This window comes from Rhineura floridana, chromosome 3, assembly GCF_030035675.1.
Source record: "Rhineura floridana isolate rRhiFlo1 chromosome 3, rRhiFlo1.hap2, whole genome shotgun sequence".
Taxonomy (NCBI): Eukaryota; Metazoa; Chordata; class Lepidosauria; order Squamata; family Rhineuridae; genus Rhineura; species Rhineura floridana.
Genome location: NC_084482.1, coordinates 94,906,500 through 94,924,572, shown reverse-complemented (window position 1 = coordinate 94,924,572; position 18,073 = coordinate 94,906,500). Strand labels below are relative to the sequence as shown.

General features: G+C 45.8%; 1 protein-coding gene across 1 annotated transcript in view; it reads left to right on the top strand.

Annotated features, from left to right (window-relative positions):
* Positions 1-18,073, top strand: part of RBM27 (RNA binding motif protein 27) — a 63,534-nt gene that overhangs the window by 20,871 nt on the left and 24,590 nt on the right. The window contains exons 8-9 of the mRNA XM_061616955.1: positions 4,896-5,030; positions 13,644-13,793. Coding sequence (XP_061472939.1) covers positions 4,896-5,030; positions 13,644-13,793 — 285 coding nt within the window. The remainder of the gene's footprint in view (positions 1-4,895; positions 5,031-13,643; positions 13,794-18,073) is intronic.

Here is an 18,073-nt window from a genome sequence, read left to right as displayed (position 1 = left end):
TTTTTTCTAGCCAGGACTCATTGATGGGCAAATAGAAGTGTGTTTTTGGGTTGGCATCTGGCAGACAGGTCAGGTGCCAAGTTACACATTTGCATCATTTTAGAACTCTTGCTCCTGCCGAACCGTAAGGCCACATTTGTCTCTTAAGAATAAGAGTTAGTGGTGGACTTCCGGGAAGGGTGACTTAGCCTGTGCCTGCTTTTGAGACGGGCTCCTGCCTCAAAAGAAGCTTATTCAGATATATCAGTCAGTTTTTTCTTTTTTTTTTGACTGATTAAACTTCTCCCGGGTAGGGAGAAACGAAGAGATTAACCTCAAAGCCTATTTTTGTTGGGACGACCAGATCTCATTAATTTATGGGACGAGGTCCAGCCGACGAAGGTGGGACGGATTTTCAACAGCAAGCTCTATCTGTTAAAGCGAACGTTCATCTTATCTTCTAAGAGAGAACGCACTAACAGGCAAGCACCCTTCTTTCTATATTTTTCTTTTACTTGACTTAAATTGTTGCTGTTTAAAAGAGATTTGCCAGATTGATCAGTTTTTGACATCTCACTGGGGAGCCATAACTTCTCTCTGCTACGCACTAATTAATAGCTTATCTCTGTTTTTGTTGCAAAAAGCTGTCCTGGATTTGCATTCTAAAGATATACACAGAAGAGGGATTTCTATTCCAGATTTTTATTTTGAAAAATATTATACTGTTTTGAGACTACTCTCTTTTTGGTCTATTTTATTTTGACGAATCTGTTTCTTGACGATTGCCATTAATTGTTTCGATCCTGGGAACTGCATTTTGTTTACTTAACTATTGGAGAGATAAGGCTGTCTGCTCTGTTTATACTGTGATGTCACCAAGTTTGGAGAATTAACCCAATTGTTGCTGAAATAAGAAGTGGTTTTCCTATATTTTTCTTTTAAAATGGCAATTAAGAAAGTGGCTGAAAATCTGGAAATAACTATGTTTCAGAAAATAATGGATGAGATTGAGATAATGAAAATTGAATTGAGTAAAATGAAGCAGGAGATTAAAGATATAAGGGTCCCTGTGAGAGAGGTGACCCTGGAAGGGGTCCCTGTGAGAGAGGAGACCCCGGAGATTGGAACAGGGGTCCCTGTGAGAGAGGAGACCCTGGAGACTGGAATAGGGGTCCCTGTGAGAGAGGAGATCCCGGAGATTGGAACCAACGTGGAACAGGAACAAGATTTGGAATCTATGGACTTTAGAAATAAAATCTATTGTTTGGAACTCAATGTTATCTCTGAAGAAATGAATGAAGATTCTAGAGATAAAGTTATCAATGGCATGGATAATCTTCTGGACTGGAATGATGTGATGGAGCCCAATATAGAGAAAATCTATGGAATTAACTGCAGCCATGTGACAATGGAAAAACTTTTAAGAGATGACCCAGTGTATTTTGAAAAAAAGAACAGAGATATGATTTTACAGCAGTATTTCAGCAACCTATTCAGAATGGATGGCAAGAAAATATTTGGGATAGAGGTAATTCCCATCAGACTCTTACTATATGACTATGGCTTTGACAGCAAGATTATTATGGAATACTGATAATGGAAGATTGGATATTGAAATTACTGGACTTAACAAGACTACTGAAGATGGAAGATGGAAAATGGAACTAATAGAGATAATAGAACAATGGCTACTGAAATTATTGAACCTAACAGATTCTGATGTGATGGATTAATTGAAATGTTTATTTTGACTATGGTTATGACAATAAGATTATCATAATTAGTAATGAGATGGATTAATCGATATGCTTATCTGGAAAAAAAAATTGATAGATATATTTCTTAAAGAATTGAAACCTCTCTTTGACTTTTTGTGGAAAGAATAAAGTAATGTTTATGAGATTTGATGATTAAGTAAGATAACTACTGGAGGAAAGTGATTTTATAATATGACTTAAGAGACAGGATTGTTATATATTATAGACTTATAACTGATTTGATCTTTGACAAATGGGAAGTCAATATTTTACTCTTTATTTTTTATTTTTGTTTTTTTTTCTTTTTTTCTTTTTGTTTAACTATTTTTGATTTTGTTTTTTGTCTTTGAATGTTTTATGATTTTGTCTTGTATGTTTTATGAAAATCTGAATAAAAATTATTGAAAAAAAAAAAAGAATAAGAGTTAGTGGTATATGCCAAGGTGTGTTTCCTTTGTTGTGTTTGTTAAAATTCCCTGCCTTGCTCAGCCACACCTAGAGCAACGCTAAAGGAGGCAAGGAATTAAGGGTCATTATTTACTTCATTGTGAAATGGCAGTTAGTTTTGGGCTTGCCTCAACTAGCAGCCTTCATGAGTTTGAACTTTTTTCAGGCTTTTGGCTAATAAAACACCTTTTCTCATTTTCTCTTCAAATCGGCCAGAGATAGTAGAAAAAACTAGAATAAATTTAATTTCGGATCAAAAATAAGAGAAGATGCAACTTGCTTTTTTAAAAGGGGGCAATCCACTAATGCTATAGTTTAGTTCTTAAAAAATTATTAGAACCAGGTGGTACCTTAGTACTAATCCTCAAATAGAAAAGTTTTTAAAAAAAACTAAATTCAGGTCTTTGATTTACTGGATTGGAGTTTTTGGACAGAGGTGAAGTACAAACTCAGCATAACTGGGCAGCTAGATAAACAAAGTGTAATACTAGGAAAACGTGTGTGTGTGTGTATACCCTGATGCTTACTTTTGAGTAAAGGTGCACAGGATCAAGCTTCTAAGGCTGCAGTCCTATGCGCATCTATCATTGATCTTGGTGGGGCTTACTTCTGGGTAAATGTGCATGAGATCGTCAGCATTATGAGGTTGGGGGAGAAAAAACACAAAACTGTGATTAAGGGAAGGAAAAGGCAGAGAAATAGTTAAGTTGTCCACAAGACCCTCAGTCGTTTTCAAGTGGTTCATGGAAAAAAATTTGGGGACCACTAGTGTAAATACTAAGCTAGAGAGACCAGTGGTATGAACCAGTGTAAGGCAGCTTCCCATGTTTATTATATTATATATTAAGAGGCATAATACAATATGGAAGTTCCACTTTATCTATTATTAGAAAAATTGAGTGAGAGAAATTTGGTTGGAATTTGAAGTGTACTTGGTTTGACTCTTTCTCCCCCTGGCATTGAGAAGAATGGGATGGTTTTATGTGTGTGCTCTCACTGAAACTGTGACCAGTTAGGTATTTGTTTGGCAGCTGTGGATCCTCTGTGGACAAAAGGGTGAGAGCATTTGGAGACAGAAGAAAGGATTGCTCTTAGACTATTTATAATGGCAAAACACAGGCACACACAAACAAAATGCCACAGCAGTTTGCGATTATTTAAAAGAACAGAAAGTAACAAGTGATCATTACAAGAAAAGTATACCACAGGAACAAATTGGAGATTTATATATGGCTCATTCAAAGCCTTTGCTTAGATAGCAAAGGGTCAGCCCTCTTTTGTGGATCAGTCTGCAGGGATAATATGTTTTCTTCCCTCAGTCCTACCCTGTTTTTACAGTATTTTTATTCTTCTATTGGGGTTGATGAAATAGTAAGCAAAGATGTTGAATTGTTTTTAATGGACAGGTAAAAAAGCTTTATGAACTGGAATAGTGGAATGAGTAGATATGATTTGGTGTCAGGATGCCAAAATGACCAGTTTATGATTATGTTAGTTTTTTTATCATGCCACTTACTCTTCCTATTTCTAGTTCGCACAGAAAGTTAGTTATAATAAAAAAACTTCTCCAGCTTATTAAAAGTTAAGATTGCCCCACTTTTGCAGTTAATGGACATGCCTAACTTAGCTTCATTAATTTCAGTGAATCTACTATGAGTAGGACTTAGTTGAATACAACCCATGTTGCTAAACTTTGTCTGTAATCAAGCCTCTAGCTCTGTATGACACAGCGGTTAATGTTTCAGTTGACCTGGTCTCTTTTCTTCTTCTTTTTGAAAAACAACAAACATTTTCAATATTTTAATTTCTCTGAAACTTGGTGATTTTTTTAAAAAAATACTAGCACTTATGTGGTTCGAGCTTTTGTCAAAGTAGCAATACAGTATACAGTATTTTAAGAACTCTTCATTGTTTCATTTTAAGAGCATTTCTGTTCATCTGTAAAGTTGCTATTTTTAAAAGTTTAGCCATTTAAAAATGGTTTTAATGAAAGCTTGATGTATCATGGAATTTCAGTATATTGGAATACTGAATGAACATTACAACTATCTGAAATGTATTGATGGGGGAATGGGCAGCATTCTCTCATCACCAGCCCTCCTAGGGCTTCATGCCAGCAGGAGGTAGTACCAAAACAAAAGTAGACTAATCCAGAAGTGGCAGCAGGTAGTGCCATCCTACATGCTCTCACACACATGCATACAGACAATGTGGCTTGTGATTTGAAGGAAGAGAGGCAAATTCACACAGACGATTTGAGAGACAGTTCCATTCATAAGAGGCAAAGAGAGAAAAGAGGGTGAGGTGACATAAGAGAGAAGAACTTAGGCCAGCTAAAGCTGGCAGAGCTGAATACATGGAGGTTGTGGGCAAGGATGTATTGGGATATAACAGAGATGGGAGGCAGGGTCCTAGAGAGCTTTGAGGCTAAGGATGAGGAGCTTATGCTGCATATAGGAGCAGATAGAAAGCCAGTTGTAGGGATTTAAGGAGGGGCATCACATAGTGAGACCAACAAGGAGTGAATGAATTTGACAGCAGAGTGCTGGATAAAGATAAGGAGATCAAGGTCAGACAACATAAAGCCAGAGAGATGACCAGGTCATGAATTAGTATTAAGCGTTGGGCTCCCAAAACAAAGGGCCATATTTTGTAATGTTGTAAAGGGAGAAACAACACAACTAGGCTTATAGACTGTTTGTTTCATTCCAGGGCCGTCTCTATCACAGTCAGGTTTGATCAACAACCGTGACCAGCCAAGGACAACTACAGTGCCCAGCCTTGCACCAGTGGGAGCAAGACTTCCTCCTCCGCTACCCCAAAATCTACTATATACAGTATCAGAACGTAAGGAAATGTAGTCTTACTACTCTTGAGTTGTACCAGCACTTGTGATGTTGTTTACACTACACAACTGCAATAGTGGTGTCTTGTTTCTTTAATAAGGGTTATCTATCACTCAATAAATTGTGTTACCACATGTAACAAGTATACATGCTTTTCACTGCATGCGTTTTGCAGAATTCCTGCCACATGTACACAGCCCAGATTGGACACATTTATTTGTCAGCTGCTGTATATGTGGATTATGTGCAATAATAACATTCTCGGTCAGCAGAGGAGTGGAGCAGACAGGAATGGAATAACTGTCCTGGAGGCAGAGTCAGCACTATAACACAAAAAGTTTAGCGGTGGCCAGCCAGAAGGGGAGCAACCTTCTTCCATTCTCCAGTTTTTTAATCTGCCTTCAGCGAGCAATGGAGTCAGCCTATTCCTCCTGGGTCCCCATAAGGGATTCAGGAACAGTTTAACTATTTTCTCTGCTCTTCTCAGAGAGTTTATCATCATCAACTGCAGTCGAAGCGCACAGACTTCTGCCTCTCTTCTTTCACTTCCCACCCTCACCGAATAGCCAGATTGGAGGGAGGAAGAGAGGGATTGTTCTTTCTGAAAAGGTGGCTGGCAGTGGCGGAGGCCAGGATCTGTCTCGCACCTCCCCTTGCTGTCCCTTATCGAACACTCTTCCACAGTCCCAAGGAGAGGGAAGCTTTCAGGAGCGTTTTAAGACCTTGGAGGAGCAGGGATTGTTCCTTTGCTATCCCAGGCTTTTTGTTGATTCAGAAAACCCCTGGGGCAACGGGCCTCCACTGAGCGTGGTTGGCCTCCTTGCCGCATTGTTCTCAGGTAAAGCTGCTAAGCTTTCTTTTTCTAATGGGGGGGAGGGGGCAGCTCCAGCTCCTGCCTTTTTCCCTCTTCAGCTGGGATTTTAACTATGCCTGGGGGAAGAGACAGCCCTTCTATCGCCTCTGCAGAGGAAGATGAGTCCCTGAGTGGGGGGGAATTTACATCTCAAGTAATCCATTAGTCACCCTCACCTCAGTGGCGGGAAGCATGCTAGACTCCCTGTCTGAATAGTTTCGTTTTCTCAGCTCCCTTCTACTCAGCCAGAGGGAGGGGAAGATGCACACATGGCTCCTGCAGGAAAAAAGTGCACCAAATCTCACCATCTAGATAAGCCCTCTACCTCTTTGGCCATGCTAGCCTGGCTTAACAAGGCCATGATGAAGGAGGTAGGGGCTTCCTTAGCCAAGCGTTGGGCCCGTGCACATAGGAAAAAAGGCTCCAAGCACTCCAGGGCATGCTGCCATGATTTCTTCTCACTTTCCTCCTCTTTCTCCTCCTCCTAGGAGGCCAGCCCAGTTAGAGAAAGGGGGAAGAGTAAAAGAAGGGGCTCCTTACAGAAGCCTAAACTGCACAAAGATAAACACAAAAGATGCTCCAGCTCTACGTTCCCACCTGACCACCTTTTCCTCAGCCCAGGCTCCTGGGGGGAGGGCGCTTCCCCGTCATCTGCTGCATCAGACTCAGAAAAGGAAGAAGGGGAACTCTCAGGAGGATTTCCCTATGCCATCCCCGGTGCATAAGAGGCTGTAGATTTCTAAGGCTATGGCTTGCCTTCAGTTAGACCCTCCTAAGGAAACTCCTCAGGAGGGTGAACTACAGGAAGGGGAACAGGGATCTTCAGACGTCTTTGTGACGCCCTTCCCTGGCTCTCCCTGTCAGGTTCCTACCTGCTCGTGGTTACTGCCTGTCTCTAGGCACCACCAGGGACTCCACCAGTCCGGACTGACCTTTTTTATGGTTTCTCTCCCCACTCTAGCAGAGATCTGAACAGATCCCCCTGCTAGGCAGCACCACCAGTCACGTCCTATAGCCAGTAGTCCCAGAGACTCGGCCTGAGTCTCCCTCAATTAGGTTACCTCTGTGACTGCGTGCTTAAGCTGTCCCAATCCCTTTGATTTACTCAGACTGCTTGTGGTGTTATTCTTCCCTTCCCCGCTGCCACCATTTGTTATCCTTCAGCCTTGGTATTTACCTTACCCTCCTTTCTGGTCTGTGAAACCCCAGCCAAGGATCAGGCCTTTGGTAAACCAAAAGTATTTATTGAATAACAAAGATAACAAGATTTCTTTAAAAGGCACTTAAGCATATGGTTTCATCTATTCCTGAGGTACTGGTCTTAGTATTAATCCGAACTCCACCCTCTCCTCACATCCACCAACTCTCCACACAATCTCCTCTCAAAACCCACCAAAACAACCCACTAACATTCACCACCACCCAGATTTACCTGTCATTCTTCCTTTTATACTGTCAGCCATTTTAAACATTCAGCCAATCATCCAACATTCTACTGCCCATTCACTCCCCCTTCCTCTTTCATTCTACTTACCATGTATCTCCTATACAAACAGCACTTACCCTATTTACACTAATACAGGAACATCACAGTCTTCCCCAGGTCAGGGGATCAGAAGGTGGTCATTCCCTTTCCAAAGTTCTTCAAGGACATTGTTAAGGAATAATGGGATCATCCAGCCAAATCCAGAGCTCCACATGCTCTATCCAAGAAGCTATATGCTCTTTCTGCCATGACCATGACAACCCCTCAAGTCCCGGCCATTGACGAGCCTGTGTCTGCCCTCGGGGCCAAGGCAGCTATTCCGAAAGAAGGAACAGATACTCTTTCAGACCAAAGTGACAAGGCACGGTGAGGCTATCTTAAAATGCGCACACGAAGCATCTGCATTGGCCATGAGAGCTTCGGCAGCCAACTCCTTCCTGGCATGGGCTGCAGTAAAGTGGACTAAAGCGCTACTATCAGAAGTGCCTCCCGATGCCAGACATGTCAGGAAGGGGATGCAGAAATTGGCTAAAACAGCTGAATTCCTAGCAGATTCCTCCTTAGACAGCCTACAGTACTCAGCAAGAGCTCTTGGATATGGAGTGGTAGTAAGACGCAATATATGGCTGAAACAATGGGAAGTGGACCATCACTCCAAAGCCAGTCTTGCAGCTCTGCCCTACTCAGATGGGCAGCTTTTTGGCAAGTCTCTAGAGCGCCACCTGGTGGAGACCAAGGATAAAAAGAAGGCTCTTCCTTCCACTCCCAGGAAGGATAACAAATCCCATAAGAAGGCTTCACATTCCTTTCATCCCAAGGGCTATCCAACTACCTATAGGATTACACATCAGTTCCGGGAGTCCTGGAACTCTTCCTAGAATTTCTCCCGCCAGTGCACCCGTTCCACACCCTCCAGTGGCGGGGAAGGCAACAAACATTGTCAAAACCCCAAGCCCAGTGTCAAGCAAAGCCATGCATGATGCCAGGACAGCCCAGGTGAGGGGCAGACATTTTGCACATGCCTGGGCGGCCTCCACCTCAGACAAATGGATACTGAGTACCATCCAGTCTGGCTACTCCCTAGAGTTTGCCACCATCCCGCAGAACAGATGGAGGACAGCTCCTCCATCTCGTCAGCCAGAGAAGCTGCAGAGAACTCTGGATGCCATTTCTCACCTCCTCAAGATATGCGCCATAGAACCCGTGCCAGAGTATCAGTGGTCCTTGGGAATCCTCTCTGTCTTCTTTACAGTCCCTAAACGCAATGGCAGTTACCACTCCATCCTGAACCTCTTCCTGCGGACAAAGAAGTTCAAGATGGAGATGCTCAGGCTTATTGCGGAAGTCATTCAACCTGGGGACTTCCTGGGATCTATAGATCTCAGAGGTGTACCTGCATGTCCCATTCTCCAGCAGGACAGACGCTTCCTCCGCTTTGCGCATGGCCACCACCAGTTCAATACAGGGCCATGCCGTTCAGCCTCACCTCAGCCCCACGGGTGTTTACCAAATAATGGTAGCAGTAGTGGCACACCTTCACACTCGGGGAGTCCACATATAGCCTTACCTGGGCAACCTTCTGGTGAGGGCCTCTTCAGCGACAGTGGCGCAATGGGATCTCCAGACTACCATCCACTGTCTGGAGAACCACAGCTTCATCATCAACAGGGACAAGAGCCATTGATACCCACCCAGCGCCTTCAACATCTGGGAGTGGTCATGGACACAGCTCAAAGCAAGCTCTTCCTGTCCACCGATCGCATGGACATTCTCCTGCACCAGCTGCACACGTGCCTGCAAGGCAGCCAGGCTCCTCTGATGGAACTAGCTCGGCTTCAGGGCTCCATGATAGCAGCCATAGACTCAGTACTGTGGGCACGCTTCCACTCAAGAGCCCTGCAGTGGCTGCTGCTTCCATATCAGGACCAGATCACCTTGCACCAGAACTGGCTCATCACCCTCCCAAAGCATGTGCGGGAGTCCCTCCAGTGGTGGGGACGTTTACCTCATCTAGAGAAATGCCATCCCTCAAAGCTCCAACAGTCTCAACAGTCACCACAGACGCGAGCCTATGTGGGTGGGGAGCAACCTGTTGCTCCAGCATCGCACAGGGAAGTGGTCAATGCAGGAGCGGTGCCAGTCAATGAACTGGTTGGAGCTTAGAGCAATCCGACTAGCACTCCAGGAGTTCCTACCTCTTATTTACCAGACTCATGTGCTGGATTGCACCGACAACGTCACAGCCAAATCGCATGTCTGCAAACAAGGAGGCACAAAATCAGGCCCTCTTCAGAGGGAGACCAACCTGCTGTTCCAGTGGGCAGAAAGGCACCTGGCTTCCATTTTGGCCATACATGTACAGGGGATCCTGAACACACAAGCCGACTGGCTGAGCCAAGAACAAGTCCACCAGGGAGAGTGGGCCCTTCAGTCACTCGGAAGTGGGGGCTCCCATGCATGGACCTGTTTGCCTCATCTGTGAATGCCCAGTTCATGGCACAAGGCTGGGATCCACACGCCCAGGACATAGATGCCCTGTCAGCCCCCTTGCCTTGGGGACTCCTCTATGCCTTCCTGCCTCTGCCTCTTTTGTCCAGGCTGCTGCGCAGAATCAGAGTTCTCCAGGCCCAGGTGATAGTGGTGGTTCCACACTGGCCACGGAAACTGTGGTTTTCCGACCTAGTGGACCTCAGCTCCAGTCCTCTCACAAGGACCCATCCTTCACCCAGACCCAGAGTGGCTCCAGCTTCACTCTTGGAGGCTGAGCGGCAGTGGCTAAATGAAGAGGGGCTGTCTAAAAGGGTTGCTTCCACCATTCTGGCATCTCGCAAACAATCCACCCAGAGAATTTGACCTCGCATGGAAGGCGTTCAACAGGTAGTGTAGACCCAAACAGTTACCTGTCACGGAATGCCACATTCACATCATTCTTGACTTTCTGCAAGACGGTCTGGACTAGGGGCTAGCCCCCAACACACTCAAGAGACAGGCGGCGGCCCTAGGCAGTGTGTTTCCGACGGTGGGGAGCCATTCCATTTCCTCTCACCCTCGAGTCAAACACTTTCTCCAAGGGGCAACTCTGCTGTCATTTCCAGTGCAACACAGGTTTCCCTCCTGGGATCTTTCGTTAGTCCTTAGAGCTCTCTCACAACATCCATTTCAACCAGCACGTTCAATACCAATTAAGGACCTCACCCTCAAGACAGTTTTTCTTGTGGCAATCACCTCAGCCAGGAGGGTGGGGGAACTGGGGACCCTCTCCATCCGGGAGGAGCTGTGCATATTTCACCCAGACAAGGTGGTTCTTTGCCCTGATCCCAGTTTTCTACCCAAGGTCAATTCCTCGTTCCATAGGGGACAGGACATTTCTCTACCCAATTTCTGCCCCAACCCAGTCCATCGCAGGGAGAAGAAGTGGCACAAACTCGATGTCAGGCGGGCACTTCGGATCTACCTGGACCATACAGAACTGTTCAGGAGGTCTGAGGCCCTCTTCGAGTCTTTTAAACAAGGAGCGCAGGGATTAAAGGTGTCCAGGTCCACCATCAGCCGCTTGGTGAGGGATTGTGTAGTTGAGGCCTATCAGGCAAAAGGGAGAGCTTCCCCTCCAGGGATCACTGCACACTCAGTTAGAGGGGCTGCCACCATGGCGGTGCTCCACAAGGATGCCCCGCTGGAGGAAATCTGCAAAGCCGCCACCTGGGCTCACTCATCCACCTTCATCAAACACTACAAGGTGGATAAATTTGCTTCTGCCAAAGCTGCCTTTAGCAGTAGGGTTCTTCAGAGGGTGATGGCCTAGGTTTGCTCCCACCCAAAGATGTAAGACTGCTCAGGTACATCCCATTCCTGTCTGCTCCACTCCTCTGCTGACCGAGAACGGAAAGTTGGACTTAACGTGAAGTGTCCTTCTGGTCAGTGGAGAGTGGAGCAGACAGCCCCACCCTGCAGCAAAACCTAGGCTGTGGGATAGGGAGGGCACCTCTCTGGAAACCCTCTGGCGACCGCTGGTCACTCACCCTCTGGATAGAGTAGTAAGGGCTCCCTTCATCCCTTCCTGGCACTGTGGGCTGATTTGTTAACGCTTGTTCTTATTCTATCCTCTGTTCAAGTTTCAAGTTCATGTAGGTGGAGTGGCCGGCTGCTCAGTACTCAGCTTTTTACAGCTGTGTCACAAACTGGAGAATGGGAGAAGGTTCCTCCCCTTCCGGCTGGCCACCAGCTGAACTTTTTGTGTTATAGTGCTGACTCTGCCTCCAGGAGAGTTAACCCATTCCTGTCTGCTCCACTCTCCTCTGACCAGAACGACACTTCACAGTAAGTCCAACTTTCCGTTCCCTACACAAAAATGATACCAAAAATTTACCTTAGCTTGAACTAGAATATCAAATACAAGACTGGAAGTAAGCAGGAGAGGGACTAGATTTAGTGTGCAGAATTATGTCAATAAAGATTTAGTGTTAACTTTACGAGAATATGTAAAATGTAGTTTTTTTAAGATTGAAAGCTGACCCATCGCCACCATCCCATGTTGATGCCTGAGTTATTATACTGTTGGAGAACAAGAGTAAGACAACGTCATTCCAGTGTCTAGATAATTTTATTGGTGCAAAATAAGTTATTGGTTATAATCTGATAGAATCATAGAGTTGGAAGGGGCCTTGTAGGCCATCGAGTCGAACCCCCTGCTCACAGCAGGAAATCCACAGCTAGAGCATCTCCCGCAGATAGCTGTCCAGCCTCTGCTTGAAGACATCCAGCGAAGGGGATCCCACCACCTCCCTAGGCAGCCGGTTCCATTGCCGAACTGCCCTTACATACATCTGAGCATCCATTTAGATATGACATAGGTACTGAGAGGGGAGGCAATAGCAGCACTCAGTTTATTTGCACTAACATGCACTTTTAGAAGAAGGGAATGGGAGGAAAAGGGAAGAATGACTGAAATACTGTATTGGAGGAGGAAATAAGCAGATGGATGGTGCTGTGAAGGAAGAGCTAAGCTATCCTTTAGAAGATAGTGTGGACTGTTGACCTCCAGAACTGACTCCCTAAATTCTGTGGTGCTTGCAAATAGGTATGGCAGTGCTTCTCAAATGTTGAATCATGACATGTTCTTAAGTGGTCACATGATGGAGGGCTTTTTTTTCACTCTTTCACTTACCCGATAGCACACTATTGTGCAGCCCCTTTAAGAAGCAGCCTCCCTCCTTCTTTATGTCATGCTTAAATTCTGTTCAAATGCATACTGCTTGAATATACCTATATAAACATTGAGAATGGAAAATAAAAGACAACTTGTTAAGTGTTGTCTACTGAGAAGATATTCTGGTGTCGGACTCAAAAGGATGAGATCGTTTACAGTTTGGTCCCATTACAAAATGTCTGAAAAGCACCTTCCTGTCACTTTAAAATTGCTTTTCAATAGAGAATAAGAGGTCTGCTTTTGCATGGGGGGGAAACCTTTAATATTGACCAAGTTTGAATGTAACGCTTAATCACAATTTAGTGCTGCAAGCAGAAAAAAATCACAGCAGTCCTTGGGCTTGCACATTCTCTTCCTCCTCCCAGGCCAGGTGAAGCACTTCCACAGAATTTAGATTGACTCTCTGCAACATCTGCTTGTCATGATGTGCAAACCAGAAAGTATGGTTTTTTAAAAGGTCTATTTAGATTCTAAAGAAGCCAGTTTCAAACAATGGTTTATAAAACTAGCCTTTTTTAACCAGAGCTTGTTTAAAACCATGAGTGAGGAACCTGTTGTCCTCCGAATGATGTTGGACTCCAGTCCCATCAGCCCTAGCCAGCATGACCCATAGTCAAGAATGATGGGGACTATAATCCAAAAACATCTGGAAGGTCACAGGTTTCCCACCCCTGCTTTAAGCTACAGACTCTGGTTCATACATAATGACACGTCAAATTTTGTAGTGGGGGAAAGAAGCAGGAAAGCCCCTTGCGCAAGCAGAGTTTTGCTCAGTCTTCTTTGGATCCACCCTAACATTTTCTAGGGATGTTGTCAGGTATAACCAATAGAAACTGGCTTGTCTTTCCAAGTTATTGACTTCATCGAGTAGTAAGTTATTGGATCTCAGTTTGGGATAATCCATGAAGACCATTATGTTGCAGAACAGGAGATGAAACTATTTAAATAATATTTAAATATTTAGTATATCGTGCCCATAATCCTGGCCTAAATGCATATAACTGTTCACATAAGGATCTTTTAACTAATGAGAAATCCTTTCTGTCTTTTTTTTCCTCTCTCACAATAGATACCTATGAACCAGATGGCTACAATCCAGAGGCTCCTAGTATTACCAGTACTGGTAGATCTCAGTATCGACAGTTCTTTTCAAGGACACCAATGCAGCGTCCAAACCTTATTGGCCTAACATCTGGTGAGATGGATACAAATCCAAGAGGTGAGATTTTGTTTCCTGAAGCCAAACACTGAAGGATTTGAATTCTTGCTTAACAAGGAAACATTTCAGGTTTTGACGTTCTTAGCAAATGGACCCAGTGCTAATGATGGTGCTGGCTTTTTTTTCCTGTGTACAATGCTTTGGTTGGCAAGGGAGAAAGGCTAGTATATTTACAACCAGTGCTGTTCAGTCCACTCTACTTTGGAATTGGATCTAGATTGGCCTATAAGAGTTGTTAGATATTTGCAGTTCATACCTAATATTAATATTAAGAGACCCAGTGCCTGCAGGAGGAAGGGGAACATCACCATCCAGGGAAAGAGAGTCATTTGCTGCTGCCTGCCTGCCTGCTTGCTTGCTGCTGCTGCTCAGCTACCACCACCAGCACCCTTTCCTGGTTGGACTTCTGCTTTGCGGGGGTCACACCTTGCAGGACCAAGCCCCAGGCGCTCAGCCAGCTGTGGCTGATTTTTTTTCCCACCTGTCCCTTCTCTGGAAGGAATACATAAGCCGGCTGGCTGAGGTGGCTTGGGAGACCCAGTGCCTGCAGGAGGAAGGGGAACACCGCCATCCAGGGAAAGAGAGCCGTTTGCTGCTGCCTGCCTGCTTGCTGCTGCTCCTGCTTGGCTATCATCACCACCACCCTTTCCCGGTTAGACTTCTGATCTGTGGGGGTCGTGCCTTGCAGGACCAGGCCCCAGGTACTCAGCCAGCTGTGGCTAATTTTTTCCACCTGTCCCTTCTCTGGAGGGGATATATAAGCCGGCTGGCTGAGGTGGCTCCTGCTTTGTCTGCCTTTTCTGGGTCTTCGGTTATGTGCCTGGGAGAGAGGACTCAGAGCCAAGTGGGGAGATTTGAGGGGGGCCCAATTAGTGTAGTGACAGGTAGAGGGAGATATGGCATTGTGAGGAGGACTTGCCAGGAAAGGGGAATGCGGCCCAGGCAGTTAATGGCTGTGCCTTCTTCCGGTCCTCCCCACACCCGCTGGTTCGTTGGTTGCCCTATCAGCCAGTACTCAGGCCTCCGGATGCTGCTGCTAAATGCCAGATGGGTGCATAATAAGATCTCCCTCATTCACAATTTAATTGTGGATGAGGCAGCCGATCTAGCATGTATAACCGAGACGGTGGGTGAGCAGGAGGGAGTCAGTATCTCCCAGCTATGTCCACCAGGGTACCTGGTACAGCATCAGGGTACACCTGAGGGTTGGGTGTGTGTGTTGTGGTCTATAGGAGCTCCATCTTCCTCTGCAAGCACCCTGTCCATGTGACTACTAGTCTGGAGTGTTTGCACCTTGTGTTGGGTCAGCGGGACAGACTAGGGATTCTGTTGGTGTACTGCCCACCCCGCTGCCCAACAGACTCCCTAGCTGAGCTGACGGAGGTGGTCTCAGGTGTACTATTGAGATCCCCTAGACTGTTGGTTCTGGGGGATGTCAACATCCATGCCGACGCCACCTTATCTGGGGCGGCTCAGGATTTCATGGTCTCCACGACAACCATGAGACTGTCCCAATACGACATTGGCCCAACACATGTAGCAGGGCATACTCTAGATCTGGTTTTTGCAACTGGACATGGAGTTGGTGATCTGAATGTGGGGGACCTGACATCAGTCCCTCTGTCATGGACAGATCACTGCTTGCTGAAGTTTAGACTTACAGTGGCTTTTCCCCTCTGCAAGGGTGGGGGACCTACTAAGCTGGTCCGCCCCCAGAGACTAATGGGTCCGGATGGTTTCCAAAGGGCTCTGGGGAGTTTTCCGGCTGATAGGGCTGGCGCTGCTGTCGAAACCCTGGTTGAACTGTGGAATACAGAAATGACCGGGGCGGTTGACATGATTGTTCCTGAGCGCCCTCTCCTGTGTAGAGCTCGTACGGCTCCATGGTATACCCCAGAGCTGAGAGTGATGAAACAATATAGGAGATGGCTTGAGTGCAGATAGAGGCGAACTCCTAGTGAATGCAATTATACACTGGTAAGTGCCTATGGTAAGCTGTATTTAGGGGTAGTAAGGGCAGCAAAAAAAAATTTTTTTTGTTGCCACTATCAAATCATCAATCTGCAGCCCAGCGGAGCTCTTCAGAATTGTCCGGGGGCTATTACACTCTGGCCCCAGGGACATGGTAGAACCATCTGAGGCCCACTGTAATGAATTTGCTAGGCACTTCCAGGATAAAACCTTTAGCATCTACCAGGACTTAGACTCCAGTGTTATAGCAGGTGAATCAAGCGAGGTCTCCAGAGCACAGCCTTGTCCTGATTTCTTGGATGAGTTTCAGTTGGTGCAGCTTGAGGACGTTGACAAGGTACCTGGACAGGTTCATGCAACCACTTCTGTGCCAGATCCTTGCTCTTCTTGGCTAATTAAAGCTAGCAGGGATAGAACAGCCGGCTGGGCCAGGGAAGTGATTAATGCTTCTCTGCGAGAGGGGGTGGTCCCTGGCTGTCTGAAAGAGGCAGTAGTGAGACCACTTCTGAAGAGGCCCTCCCTGGACCCAGAAAATCTTAACTATAGGCCGGTAGCAAATGTTCCATTCTTGGTCAACGTCCTGGAACGAGTGGTTGCAGGCCAGCTCCAGACACTCTTGGATGAGACCGATTATCTAGATCCATTTCAGTCAGGTTTCAGACCTGGTTTTGGCACGGAAACAGCCTTGGTCGCCCTGTATGATGACCTTTGTCGGGAGGGAAACGGGGAGTGTGACTCTGTTGATTCTCTTTGATCTCTCAGCGGCTTTCAATAACATCGACCATGGTATCCTTCTGAGAAGACTGGCTGAGTTGGGAGTGGGAGGTACTGCATTGCAGTGGTTCCGCTCCTACTTGGCAGGTCGCCTCCAGAAGGTGGTGCTTGGGGAACATTACTCGGCACCCTGGACTCTCCAGTATGGGGTTCCGCAGGGGTCAGTTCTGTCCCCCATGCTGTTCAACATCTACATGAAACGGTTGGGTGTGGTCATCCAGAGCTTTGGAGTGTGTTGCCATCAGTATGCTGATGACACGCAGCTCTATTTCTCCTTTTCATGTTCTTCAGGTGAGGCTGTCAATGTGCTGAACAGGTGCCTGGCTGCGACAATGGACTAGATGAGGGCTAATAAACCAAGGCTCAATCCAGACAAGACTGAGATGCTGCTCGTGGGTGGTTCTTCTGACCGGATGGTGGATGTCCAACCTGTCCTGGATGGGGTTGCACTCCCCCTGAAGGAGCAGGTTTGTAGCTTGGGGGTTCTCCTAGAACCATCTCTGTCACTTGAGGCTCAGGTAGCCTCGGTGGCACGGAATGCCTTCTACCAACTTTGGTTGGTGGCCCAGCTACGTCCCTATCTGGACAGGGATAACCTGGCTTCAGTTGTGCATGCTCTGGTAACCTCCAAATTAGATTACTGCAATGCACTCTACGTGGGGCTGCCTTTGAAGACGGTTGGGAAACTGCAGCTTGTGCAAAATGCAGTGGCCAGATTGGTAACAGGGACCAGACGGTCCGAACATATAAAACCAATTCTGGCTGACTTGCATTGGCTGCCTGTATGTTTCCGAGCTTGATTCAAGGTGCTGGTTTTGACCTGTAAAGCCTTACATGGCTTGGGACCACAATACCTGATGGAACGCCTCTCCTGATACGAACCCACCCGTACACTACGTTCAAGATCAAAGGCCCTCCTCTGGGTGCCTACTCCAAGGGAAGCTCGGAGGGTGGCAACAAGGGAGAGGGCCTTCTCAGTGGTGGCCCCCAAATCATGGAATGATCTTTTTGACGAGGTGCGCCTGGCGCCAACACTGTTATCTTTTTGGCACCAGGTCAAGACTTTCCTCCCAGGCATTTTAGCATGTGTTTTAAATTGTTTTTATATTGTTTTAAATTTTTAAATTGTGTTTTAAATTGTTTTTAAAATATGTGTTTTAAATTGTATATTTGTTTTAACGTTTTTAAAACATTTAATTGTATATTTGTTTTAATGCTGTAAACCGCCCAGAGAGCTTCGGCTATGGGGCGGTATACAAATTAAATAAATAAATAAATAGATCTATCCCAAGATCTCTTGATAGGAATGTGCTGTAACTGTGTTTGTAAAATAAGCCCTAGAAACTCCTATCTCCGGCTGGTTTCATGGACAACTGATTTGCTTACTAAATAGTGTCCCACAGACTGGAAGTGTTCAATATACATCCCAATTCCAAAGAAAGGGGATCCCAGGGAATGCAGTAATTATCAAACTATTGCCTTAATATCCCATGCAAGTAAAGTAATGCTCAAGATTCTACAACAAAGGCTCTTAC